Source organism: Oncorhynchus mykiss, chromosome 4 (assembly GCF_057628025.1).
Source record: "Oncorhynchus mykiss isolate SJ-2025 chromosome 4, ASM5762802v1, whole genome shotgun sequence".
Taxonomy (NCBI): Eukaryota; Metazoa; Chordata; class Actinopteri; order Salmoniformes; family Salmonidae; genus Oncorhynchus; species Oncorhynchus mykiss.
Genome location: NC_143025.1, coordinates 3,449,471 through 3,462,809, shown reverse-complemented (window position 1 = coordinate 3,462,809; position 13,339 = coordinate 3,449,471). Strand labels below are relative to the sequence as shown.

General features: G+C 45.8%; 1 protein-coding gene across 2 annotated transcripts in view; it reads right to left on the bottom strand.

The window, feature by feature from the left end:
• The window catches only part of tle3a (TLE family member 3, transcriptional corepressor a), a 129,969-nt gene that overhangs the window by 50,502 nt on the left and 66,128 nt on the right, over positions 1–13,339 (bottom strand). For both annotated transcript variants that reach the window (XM_090230836.1, XM_036968662.2), the window contains exons 7-8: positions 8,022–8,214; positions 6,790–6,797 (exon numbers count right to left, since the gene is read on the bottom strand). In XM_090230836.1, the coding sequence (XP_090086962.1) occupies positions 6,790–6,797; positions 8,022–8,214 (201 nt within the window). The remainder of the gene's footprint in view (positions 1–6,789; positions 6,798–8,021; positions 8,215–13,339) is intronic.

The following is a 13,339-nucleotide window of genomic DNA, read 5'->3' as shown; positions in this document are numbered from 1 at the left end:
ACCTTCCAGAAGGACAACCATCTCTGCAGCACTCCACCAATCAGGCTTTTATGGTAGAGTGGTCAGACGGAAGCCACTCCTCAGTAAAAAGGCACATGACAGCCAGCTTGGAGTTTTCCTGAAGGCACCTAAAGGACCCTCAGACCATGAGAAACAAGACTCTCTGGTCTGATGAAACCAAGATTGAACTCTTTGGCCTGAATGCCAAGCGTCACGTCTGGAGGAAACCAGGCACCACCTACGGTGAAGCATGGTGGTGGCAGCATCATGCTGTGGGGATGTTTTTCAGAGGTGGGAACTGGGAGACTAGTCAGAATCGAGAGAAAGATGAACGGAGCAAAGTACAGAGAGATCCTTGATGAAAACCTGCTCCAGAGCGCACAGGACCTCAGAATGGGGCGAAGGTTCACTTTCCAACAGGACAATTTATTTAAGGCCTTTATGGTAGAGTGGTCATCCCCGACACCCCTGAGGCCCCGAGACCCGAGGCTGTAATCGCTGCCAAAGGTGCTTCAAAAATGTCCAGAGTAAAAAGCCTGAATACTTCTATAAATGTAAATATTAGTTTTATATTTAATAAATTTGCTAAAATTTAGATGTTTTTTTTCTTCTTTGTTATTATGGGATAGTGTGTGTAGATTGATGAGGATTTAAATTAAAAAAATAAAACATTTCTTTTTTAGAATAAGGCTATGTGTGACTGTAACGTGACGTGGAAAAAGTGAACCCTTTCTGAATGTATATGTATGTATATATATACAGTGCCTTGCGAAAGTATTCGGCCCCCTTGAACTTTGCGACCTTTTGCCACATTTCAGGCTTCAAACATAAAGATATAAAACTGTATTGTTTTTTGTGAAGAATCAACAACAAGTGGGACACAATCATGAAGTGGAACGACATTTATTGGATATTTCAAACTTTTTTAACAAATCAAAAACTGAAAAAATTGGGCGTGCAAAATTATTCAGCCCCTTTACTTTCAGTGCAGCAAACTCTCTCCAGAAGTTCAGTGAGGATCTCTGAATGATCCAATGTTGACCTAAATGACTAATGATTATAAATACAATCCACCTGTGTGTAATCAAGTCTCCGTATAAATGCACCTGCACTGTGATAGTCTTAGAGGTCCGTTAAAAGCGCAGAGAGCATCATGAAGAACAAGGAACACACCAGGCAGGTCCGAGATACTGTGGTGAAGAAGTTTAAAGCCGGATTTGGATACAAAAATATTTCCCAAGCTTTAAACATCCTAAGGAGCACTGTGCAAGCGATAATATTGAAATGGAAGGAGTATCAGACCACTGCAAATCTACCAAGACCTGGCCGTCCCTCTAAACTTTCAGCTCATACAAGGAGAAGACTGATCAGAGATGCAGCCAAGAGGCCCATGATCACTCTGGATGAACTGCAGAGATCTACAGCTGAGGTGGGAGACTCTGTCCATAGGACAACAATCAGTCGTATATTGCACAAATCTGGCCTTTATGGAAGAGTGGCAAGATGAAAGCCATTTCTTAAAGATATCCATAAAAAGTGTTGTTTAAAGTTTGCCACAAGCCACCTGGGAGACACACCAAACATGTGGAAGAAGGTGCTCTGGTCAGATGAAACCAAAATTGAACTTTTTGGCAACAATGCAAAACGTTATGTTTGGCGTAAAAGCAACACAGCTCATCACCCTAAACACACCATCCCCACTGTCAAACATGGTGGTGGCAGCATCATGGTTTGGGCCTGTTTTTCTTCAGCAGGGACAGGGAAGATTGTTAAAATTGATGGGAAGATGGATGGAGCCAAATACAGGACCATTCTGGAAGAAAACCTGATGGAGTCTGCAAAAGACCTGAGACTGGGACGGAGATTTGTCTTCCAACAAGACAATGATCCAAAACATAAAGCAAAATCTACAATGGAATGGTTCAAAAATAAACATATCCAGGTGTTAGAATGGCCAAGTCAAAGTCCAGACCTGAATCCAATCGAGAATCTGTGGAAAGAACTGAAAACTGCTGTTCACAAATGCTCTCCATCCAACCTCACTGAGCTCGAGCTGTTTTGCAAGGAGGAATGGGAAAAAATGTCAGTCTCTCGATGTGCAAAACTGATAGAGACATACCCCAAGCGACTTACAGCTGTAATCGCAGCAAAAGGTGGCGCTACAAAGTATTAACTTAAGGGGGCTGAATAATTTTGCACGCCCAATTTTTCAGTTTTTGATTTGTTAAAAAAGTTTGAAATATCCAATAAATGTCGTTCCACTTCATGATTGTGTCCCACTTGTTGTTGATTCCTCACAAAAAAATACAGGAGGGAGGGAGGGAGGGAGGGATGGAGGGGGGGACGGAGGGAGGGAGGGAGGGGGGGAGGGATGGAGGGAGGGACGGAGGGAGGGAGGGAGGGAGGGAGGGAGGGAGGGAGGGAGGGAGGGAGGGAGGGAGGGAGGGAGGCTGGCTGTGTCTAACAGGCTGGCTGTGTCTAACAGGCTGGCAGCAAACACCTCTGTTCCGATCTGTAGGACAGGCTGTTTGCTGGACAGCCGCTTAGTTCTCTCTCTCTCTCTCTCTCTCTCTCTAGTAGTTTGTCGTCTAGTGTTGTTGGTGGGGACGGGGGATGGGGACAAGAGTGAGGGAGGGAGGAAAGCTTCTGAAAACAAGCTGCCTTTAGTCCAGGCCCATTCTGTTGGCTAGGACAAGCTGATGTCATGGTGGTGTTTGGAGCTGGTTCTAGGCTTTTAGGCTTTTAATCCATCTGAGGCGTCTGGGATTGGAACAGAATGTAATAGAACCAGAATGACAATCTATAACAAAGAGTTAATAATTCACAAAACAGTAATACTATAGGGACATCCTCCGGCCTGCAGAGTAAGCAGCTCGAGTTGGACACAATTGAATAACATTCCGGGTTAAAGTTTCAGATTGGCACAATGTCATGCGTACAACATCTTGTATTACTGAGAGTCTGGACGTTTGGTAACGTTTCTGAAAGCACGTTACTTAGGGTGTTTTTCACGCCTTGGTTGATGTTTTATTCGAGCTGCAGGTCTACCACTTCTCCTTTAAGGTCTACCACTTCTCCTTTAAGGTCTACCACTTCTCCTTTAAGGTCTACCACTTCTCCTTTAAGGTCTATCACTTCTCCTTTAAGGTCTACCACTTCTCCTTTAAGGTCTACCACTTCTCCTTTAAGGTCTATCACTTCTCCTTTAAGGTCTACCACTTCTCCTTTAAGGTCTACCACTTCTCCTTTAAGGTCTATCACTTCTCCTTTAAGGTCTACCACTTCTCCTTTAAGGTCTACCACTTCTCCTTTAAGGTCTACCACTTCTCCTTTAAGGTCTACCACTTCTCCTTTAAGGTCTATCACTTCTCCTTTAAGGTCTACCACTTCTCCTTTAAGGTCTATCACTTCTCCTTTAAGGTCTATCACTTCTCCTTTAAGGTCTACCACTTCTCCTTTAAGGTCTATCACTTCTCCTTTAAGGTCTACCACTTCTCCTTTAAGGTCTATCACTTCTCCTTTAAGGTCTATCACTTCTCCTTTAAGGTCTATCACTTCTCCTTTAAGGTCTACCACTTCTCCTTTAAGGTCTACCACTTCTCCTTTAAGGTCTACCACTTCTCCTTTAAGGTCTACCACTTCTCCTTTAAGGTCTACCACTTCTCCTTTAAGGTCTATCACTTCTCCTTTAAGGTCTACCACTTCTCTTTTAAGGTCTACCACTTCTCCTTTAAGGTCTACCACTTCTACTTTAAGTTCTACCACTTCTCCTTTAAGGTCTATCACTTCTCCTTTAAGGTCTATCACTTCTCCTTTAAGGTCTACCACTTCTCCTTTAAGGTCTATCACTTCTCCTTTAAGGTCTACCACTTCTCCTTTAAGGTCTATCACTTCTCCTTTAAGGTCTATCACTTCTCCTTTAAGGTCTATCACTTCTCCTTTAAGGTCTACCACTTCTCCTTTAAGGTCTACCACTTCTCCTTTAAGGTCTACCACTTCTCCTTTAAGGTCTACCACTTCTCCTTTAAGGTCTACCACTTCTCCTTTAAGGTCTATCACTTCTCCTTTAAGGTCTACCACTTCTCTTTTAAGGTCTACCACTTCTCCTTTAAGGTCTACCACTTCTACTTTAAGTTCTATCACTTCTCCTTTAAGGTCTACCACTTCTCCTTTAAGGTCTACCACTTTTACTTTAAGTTCTATCACTTCTCCTTTAAGGTCTACCACTTCTCCTTTAAGGTCTACCACTTCTCCTTTAAGGTCTACCACTTCTCCTTTAAGGTCTACCACTTCTCTTTTAAGGTCTACCACTTCTCCTTTAAGGTCTATCACTTCTCCTTTAAGGTCTACCACTTCTCCTTTAAGGTCTATCACTTCTCCTTTAAGGTCTACCACTTATCCTTTAAGGTCTACCACTTCTCCTTTAAGGTCTACCACTTCTACTTTAAGTTCTATCACTTCTCCTTTAAGGTCTACCACTTCTCCTTTAAGGTCTACCACTTCTCCTTTAAGGTCTATCACTTCTCCTTTAAGGTCTATCACTTCTCCTTTAAGGTCTACCACTTCTCCTTTAAGGTCTATCACTTCTCCTTTAAGGTCTATCACTTCTCCTTTAAGGTCTACCACTTCTACTTTAAGTTCTATCACTTCTCCTTTAAGGTCTACCACTTCTCCTTTAAGGTCTACCACTTCTCCTTTAAGGAATGATGTTGTAATTTTACTAAACAAAATATAGAAGAAACATGGAACATTTTTAACGATTTTACTGAGTTCCAGTTCATATAAGGAAATCAGTTCAATTTAAATCATTTCAGTAGACCCTAATCTATGGATTCTATGACTGGGCAGGGGCGCAGCCGTGGGTGGACCTGGGAGGACAATAGCCCCACCCACTGAGGAGCCAGGCCCAACCAATCAGAATAAGTTACTGGGTTACTGGTCTCAGAACGATCCAGCAGGAGAAGAAGCCGGATGTGGAGGTCCTGGGGAGGCGTGGTCACACGTGTTCTGCGGTTGTGAGGCCGGGTTTTGCACAACCAAAGAATTTCTACACAAACTGTCAAAAACCGTCTCAGGGAAGCTCATCTGCTCGTCGTCCTCACCGGGGTCGTGACCTGACTGCAGTTCAGCGTCGTAACCGACTTCAGTGGGCAAAATGATCACCTTCGATGGCCAATGGCAACGCTTGAGAAATGTGCTCTTCACGGATGAATCCCGATTTCAACTGACAGCGTGTTTCAGTTCCCATCAATATCCAGCAACTTCACACAGTCTTTGAAGAGGAGTGGGACAACATTCCACAGGCCACAATCAACAGCCTGATCAACTCTATGTGAAGGAGATGTGTCACGCTGCATGAGGCAAATGGTCACACCAGATACTGACTGGTTTTCTGATCACACCAGATACTGACTGGTTTTCTGATCACACCAGATACTGACTGGTTTTCTGATCACACCAGATACTGACTGGTTCTCTGATCACACCAGATACTGACTGGTTCTCTGATCACACCAGATACTGACTGGTTTTCTGATCACACCAGATACTGACTGGTTTTCTGATCACACCAGATACTGACTGGTTCTGATCACACCAGATACTGACTGGTTTTCTGATCACACCAGATACTGACTGGTTTTCTGATCAACACCAGATACTGACTGGTTTTCTGATCACACCAGATACTGACTGGTTTTCTGATCACACCAGATACTGACTGGTTCTGATCACACCAGATACTGACTGGTTTTCTGATCACACCAGATACTGACTGGTTTTCTGATCCACACCAGATACTGACTGGTTTTCTGATCACACCAGATACTGACTGGTTTTCTGATCACACCAGATACTGACTGGTTTTCTGATCACACCAGATACTGACTGGTTTTCTGATCACACCAGATACTGACTGGTTCTCTGATCACACCAGATACTGACTGGTTTTCTGATCACACCAGATACTGACTGGTTTTCTGATCAACACCAGATACTGACTGGTTCTCTGATCACACCAGATACTGACTGGTTCTCTGATCCACACCAGCTACTGACTGGTGTTCTGATCACACCAGATACTGACTGGTTCTCTGATCACACCAGATACTGACTGGTTTTCTGATCACACCAGATACTGACTGGTTTTCTGATCACACCAGATACTGACTGGTGTTCTGATCACACCAGATACTGACTGGTTCTCTGATCACACCAGATACTGACTGGTTTTCTGATCACACCAGATACTGACTGGTTTTCTGATCACACCAGATACTGACTGGTGTTCTGATCACACCAGATACTGACTGGTTCTCTGATCACACCAGATACTGACTGGTTTTCTGATCACACCAGATACTGACTGGTTTTCTGATCCACACCAGATACTGACTGGTTTTCTGATCACACCAGATACTGACTGGTTTTCTGATCACACCAGATACTGACTGGTTCTCTGATCACACCAGATACTGACTGGTTTTCTGATCACACCAGATACTGACTGGTTTTCTGATCCACACCAGATACTGACTGGTTTTCTCATCCACACCCCTACCTTTTTATTTTAAAGGTATCTGTGACCAACAGATGCATATCTGTAATTCCCAGTTGTGTGAAATTGATTTCCTTATACGAACTCTAACTCAGTGAAATCTTTTTAAATTGTTTCATGTTTGTGTTTATATTTTTTGTTCAGTGTTCGATTCAAGGAAAATAGTAAATACTATGCATACTCATTATCTTGTAGTACACAAAAACAAAGAGATTGAATTTGGCAGAACTCACCGTACTCTCTGCTTATAGGAAATGGCCACGGCCAGGAGAGATGGCAATCAGTGATGACCAGCCATGAAAAGAAAAACAAGTCAGTTGGCATATCAAAAACAAGATTTGACTGCAGGGCAGAACTCCTTTATCAGAATAGCTGTTCTAGCCAAATCACAGCCTGAGAATGTACCAGCTCATTACCCAGAGAGAATGTATAAAGGCTGTGCTTTCCTCTTAACGAGCTCGTGAGGAGTAAATAGGCAACTTCATTCTGTAAATAATACTCATCACTTAGGCAACTTCATTCTGTAAATAATGTAATGTATTAATAATAATAATGTAATAATAACTCCATTTTGCATAGATTAGAAATCTCGGACTTTACTTGCTACACACATGGAGCCTCTGGCTGTTTTGATCGACCAGTGACGACAAGTGAGTGGGCTACCGGAGTGTCTTTTTAATGTGTCGGGGTCATTAAAACTGTGGTTTAATTAAACTGCAGAATGGACTGGTCTATCTTGTAGGCTATGTAGTAATGTCACATAGATCATTTAAAACATTTTTTATAGTAGTAAGGCTTCTAGAAGACTCCTGATACAGAAGTAGTACGGCTTCTAGAAGACTCCTGATACAGAAGTAGTAAGGCTTCTAGAAGACTCCTGATACAGAAGTAGTAAGACTTCTAGAAGACTCCTGATACAGAAGTAGTATGGCTTCTAGAAGACTCCTGATACAGAAGTAGTAAGGCTTCTAGAAGACTCCTGATACAGAAGTAGTAAGGCTTCTAGAAGACTCCTGATACAGAAGTAGTAAGGCTTCTAGAAGACTCCTGATACAGAAGTAGTAAGGCTTCTAGAAGACTCCTGATACAGAAGTAGTAAGGCTTCTAGAAGACTCCTGATACAGAAGTAGTAAGGCTTCTAGAAGACTCCTGATACAGAAGTAGTAAGGCTTCTAGAAGACTCCTGATACAGAAGTAGTAAGGCTTCTAGAAGACTCCTGATACAGAAGTAGTAAGGCTTCTAGAAGACTCCTGATACAGAAGTAGTAAGGCTTCTAGAAGACTCCTGATACAGAAGTAGTAAGGCTTCTAGAAGACTCCTGATACAGAAGTAGTAAGGCTTCTAGAATACTCCTGATACAGAAGTAGTAAGGCTTCTAGAAGACTCCTGATACAGAAGTAGTAAGGCTTCTAGAAGACTCCTGATACAGAAGTAGTAAGGCTTCTAGAAGCCTCCTTTCATCACCTCTGTGTTCCACGTCGTGATGATTCTTCTCATCCTTAACAGGGAGGTTAGCCTGGCTCCCCAGAGCTCCGAGGGCCAGCAGCCCAGACCCTGGGATTATCCCAGGAGGCTGGAGCCCGGACGGGTGGGCGGCCAGGAGGGGAGGACCACCGTGGGCTGCATGGGACAGGTGCTGAGCCTGGAGCTGTTGCTGCTGTAGACGGGAGGGGGCAGAGACGGAGCAAGAAGAGGACAAGTGGGTCGGAGGGTAAGAGAAGAGAGACGCCGTACACTGACCACTAACCCATAGAACCTCAGGATCTCTGTAACACAAACTGCTGTAGGTTACCCCAGAGGATTCATTACTAAACTAGTATATATATATATATATATATTTTTTTTTGCACAGATCTAGACTCAAGTTAAAAGAGGCAAAGTTCATCAAGTTACGAATTGCATCCATTCAGTCATAGAACACGATCAAACATACTTTATTACAATTATTGTTTTACTTTGTGGCCGGCTGTTGGTCTAGGTTGCGGCGATAACATAGTCATTTACCTACGACAGTCTTCAGGGGAAACATAACTATGTTTAACCAAATGTACTTGAGAAACCCCAGCCACTAAAACACACAGGCTGATCACTTAAACCGGGACTATTTGACCAGCACGGAGAGATATTAACATGTTAACAGGTCTATAGGTGTCTAGGATAAGAGTGGATGACAGAGCTGTGTCCATCACAGTGCTATTCTATTTCCATACCAGGCTATGGAGCCAGTAAGTGAGGTTTAACCAGGCTATAGAGAGATTAGATATTAACACATTAACACGTCTATAGACGTCTGGATCTGAGAGCAACAGAGCTATATCCCCCTCTCAGTGCTACAGAGCCACGCCCCTCTCAGTGCTACAGAGCCACACCCCTCTCAGTGCTACAGAGCCACGCCCCTCTCAGTGCTACAGAGCCACGCCCCTCTCAGTGCTACAGAGCCATCCCCCTCTCAGTGCTACAGAGCCACGCCCCTCTCAGTGCTACAGAGCCACGCCCCTCTCAGTGCTACAGAGCCACCCCCCTCTCAGTGCTACAGAGCCACACCCCTCTCAGTGCTACAGAGCCATGCCCCTCTCAGTGCTACAGAGCCACACCCCTCTCAGTGCTACAGAGCCATCCCCCTCTCAGTGCTACAGAGTCACACCCCTCTCAGTGCTACAGAGCCATCCCCCTCTCAGTGCTATAGAGCCACGCCCCTCTCAGTGCTACAGACCTATATCCCCCTCTCAGTGCTACAGAGCCACGCCCCTCTCAGTGCTACAGAGCCACGCCCCTCTCAGTGCTACAGAGCCACGCCCCTCTCAGTGCTACAGAGCCACGCCCCTCTCAGTGCTACAGAGCCACACCCCTCTCAGTGCTACAGAGCCACGCCCCTCTCAGTGCTACAGAGCCATGCCCCTCTCAGTGCTACAGAGCCATGCCCCTCTCAGTGCTACAGAGCCACGCCCCTCTCAGTGCTACAGAGCCACGCCCCTCTCAGTGCTACAGAGCCACGCCCCTCTCAGTGCTACAGAGCAACGCCCCTCTCAGTGCTTAACCAACACAAAAACATCCTATGGCGTTCTGCATTAGCGTCGAACAGCCCCCGTGAAATGCAGCTGTTCAGGGAAGCTAGAAACCATTATACACAGGCAGTTAGAAAGGTTTATAATCTTTATGGAAGGCTGGATCCTCCCCAATGTCTCTAATAACGTTTTAATCATTTTGCACCCGATGCTAATTTTAGCCATTTTAAAAGTAAAAGGCGTACTAACTTTATTCCCGCGAAACGAAAATTCATTTAAAAAAAATAATATTTTAATTGCATAACATTTTCAAAGTTTAATGGTTTTTGTGTGATTTGTTAAATTGGGTTACCTCTTTATCAATGAATGTGGTGGAAATGTAGCTCAAATATATATATATTTTTTTAGGGAGTGTACTTACTTTTTCACATGACTGTATACGCACCAATTTTGGGGGGTTATTTTTATTTTATATAACCTTTATTTAACGAGGCAAGTCAGTTAAGAACAAAATCTTATTTACAATGACAGGTCTACCCCGGCCAAACCCAGACGACGCTGGGCCAACTGTACGCCGCCCCCTATGGGACTCCCAATCACTGCCGGGTGTGATACAGCCTGGATTCGAACCGGGTACTGTAGTGACGCCTCTTGCACTGAGATGCAGTGTCTAAGACCTCTGTGTCACTCGGGAGACCAGTAAGCATCAACATAAATTACAAATAGCATTTAGTCGTACGTATAAATAAAGACATAAACAAGTGATATAATATGAACCACACAACTTTATTGAAATAAGCATCTTAACGGAAAACATTGTCTTATTCAAACCTGAACATTTTAATATTTAAAATTGCTACCGTAACATGATTCAACACTAATTTCATCACAATATAATATAAAACAAATAATATAACAATTATTATTAGTTTTTACTTTTTAATCAATTTCTAAAAGTCAAAAGTAAAGAAAAGGAACAATTCCAAAAAGAAAAACATTATTTATTTATAATTTAATAATTTATTATTATTATTATTTTACAAGTCATTACAATTTACAGGTCCGATACCCGAAGGCCATTCCAGGTATGACTGAAACAAAGGGAGGCTGGCATGATGTCTTGGATACGAACGGGGGACACGCAGGAGAAGGAGGACACGCAGGAGAAGGAGGACACGCAGGAGAAGGAGGACACGCAGGAGAAGGGGGGACACGCAGGAGAAGGAGGACACGCAGGAGAAGGAGGACAGGCAGGAGAAGGGGGGACACGCAGGAGAAGGAGGACACGCAGGAGAAGGGGGGACACGCAGGAGAAGGGGGGACACGCAGGAGAAGGAGGACACGCAGGAGAAGGAGGACAGGCAGGAGAAGGGGGGACACGCAGGAGAAGGAGGACACGCAGGAGAAGGAGGACACGCAGGAGAAGGAGGAGACGCAGGAGAAGGAGGAGACGCAGGAGAAGGAGGACACGCAGGAGAAGGGGGGACACGCAGGAGAAGGGGGGACACGCAGGAGAAGGAGGGACACGCAGGAGAAGTGGGGACACGCAGGAGAAGTGGGGACACGCAGGAGAAGTGGGGACACGCAGGAGAAGTGGGGACACGCAGGAGAAGTGGGGACACGCAGGAGAAGGGGGACACGCAGGAGAAGGGGGACACGCAGGAGAAGGGGGACACGCAGGAGAAGGGGGACAGGCAGGAGAAGGGGGACACGCAAAAGAAGGGGGTCATTGTTTATAGTTACATTCCAGTTGAATAACCCCCCCAGGCCTCAGTTAGCAGCTCCTTAACTTCCTCTGGCTCCTTGATCTCCTTCTCTCAATCCTCATCTTCTCCCAGTAGCTCAGCATCTTCGTCTAAGAAGGCCTCCCAGTAGCTCAGCATCTTCGTCTAAGAAGGCCTCCCAGTAGCTCAGCATCTTCCTCTAAGGTGGCCTCCCAGTAGTTCATCATCAAGGCCATCTTCCTCTAACGTGGCCTCCCAGTAGCTCAGTATCTTCCTCTAACGTGGCCTCCCAGTAGCTCAGCATCTTCCTCTAACGTGGCCTCCCAGTAGCTCAGCATCTTCCTCTAACGTGGCCTCCCAGTAGCTCAGCATCTTCCTCTAACGTGGCCTCCCAGTAGCTCAGCTTCTTCATCTAAGAAGGCCTCCCAGTAGCTCAGCATCTTCCTCTAACGTGGCCTCCCAGTAGCTCAGCATCTTCCTCTAACGTGGCCTCCCAGTAGCTCAGCATCTTCATCTAAGAAGGCCTCCCAGTAGCTCAGCATCTTCATCTAAGAAGGCCTCCCAGTAGCTCAGCATCTTCATCTAAGAAGGCCTCCCAGTAGCTCAGCGTCTTCATCTAAGAAGGCCTCCCAGTAGCTCAGCATCTTCCTCTAAGAAGGCCTCCCAGTAGCTCAGCATATACCTCTAAGAAAGCCTCCCAGTAGCTCAGCATCTTCCTCTAAGGCAGCCTCCCAGTAGCTCAGCATCTTCCTCTAAGGCCTCCCAGTAGCTCAGCATCTTCCTCTAAGAAGGCATCCCAGTAGCTCAGCATCTTCCTCTAACGTGGCCTCCCAGTAGCTCAGCATCTTCCTCTAACGTGGCCTCCCAGTAGCTCAGCATCTTCCTCTAACGTGGCCTCCCAGTAGCTCAGCATCTTCCTCTAACGTGGCCTCCCAGTAGCTCAGCTTCTTCATCTAAGAAGGCCTCCCAGTAGCTCAGCATCTTCCTCTAACGTGGCCTCCCAGTAGCTCAGCATCTTCCTCTAACGTGGCCTCCCAGTAGCTCAGCATCTTCATCTAAGAAGGCCTCCCAGTAGCTCAGCATCTTCATCTAAGAAGGCCTCCCAGTAGCTCAGCATCTTCATCTAAGAAGGCCTCCCAGTAGCTCAGCGTCTTCATCTAAGAAGGCCTCCCAGTAGCTCAGCATCTTCCTCTAAGAAGGCCTCCCAGTAGCTCAGCATATACCTCTAAGAAAGCCTCCCAGTAGCTCAGCATCTTCCTCTAAGGCAGCCTCCCAGTAGCTCAGCATCTTCCTCTAAGGCCTCCCAGTAGCTCAGCATCTTCCTCTAAGAAGGCATCCCAGTAGCTCAGCATCTTCCTCTAAGAAGGCCTGCCAGTAGCTCAGCATCTTCCTCTAAGAAGGCCTCCCAGTAGCTCAGCATCTTCCTCTAAGGCCTCCCAGTAGCTCAGCATCTTCCTCTAAGAAGGCCTCCCAGTAGCTCAGCATCAAGGCCATCTTCCTCTAAGTAGGCCTCCCAGTAGCTCAGCATCTTCCTCTAAGGCCTCCCAGTAGCTCAGCATCTTCCTCTAAGAAGGCCTCCCAGTAGCTCAGCATCAAGGCCATCTTCCTCTAAGAAGGCCTCCCAGTAGCTCAGCATCTTCGTCTAAGAAGGCCTCCCAGTAACTCTGCATCTTCCTCTAAGAAGGCCTCCCAGTAGCTCAGCATCAAGGCCATCTTCCTCTAAGAAGGCCTCCCAGTAGCTCAGCATCTTCCTCTAAGGTGGCCTCCCAGTAACTCTGCATCTTCCTCTAAGAAGGCCTCCCAGTAGCTCAGCATCTTCGTCTAAGGCGGCCTCCCAGTAGCTCAGCATCTTCCTCTAAGGCGGCCTCCCAGTAGCTCAGCATCTTCCTCTAAGGCGGCCTCCCAGTAGCTCAGCATCTTCCTCTAACGTGGCCTCCCAGTAGCTCAGCATCTTCCTCTAAGGCGGCCTCCCAGTAGCTCAGCATCTTCCTCTAAGGCGGCCTCCCAGTAGCTCAGCATCTTCCTCTAAGGCGGCCTCCCAGTAGCTCAGCAT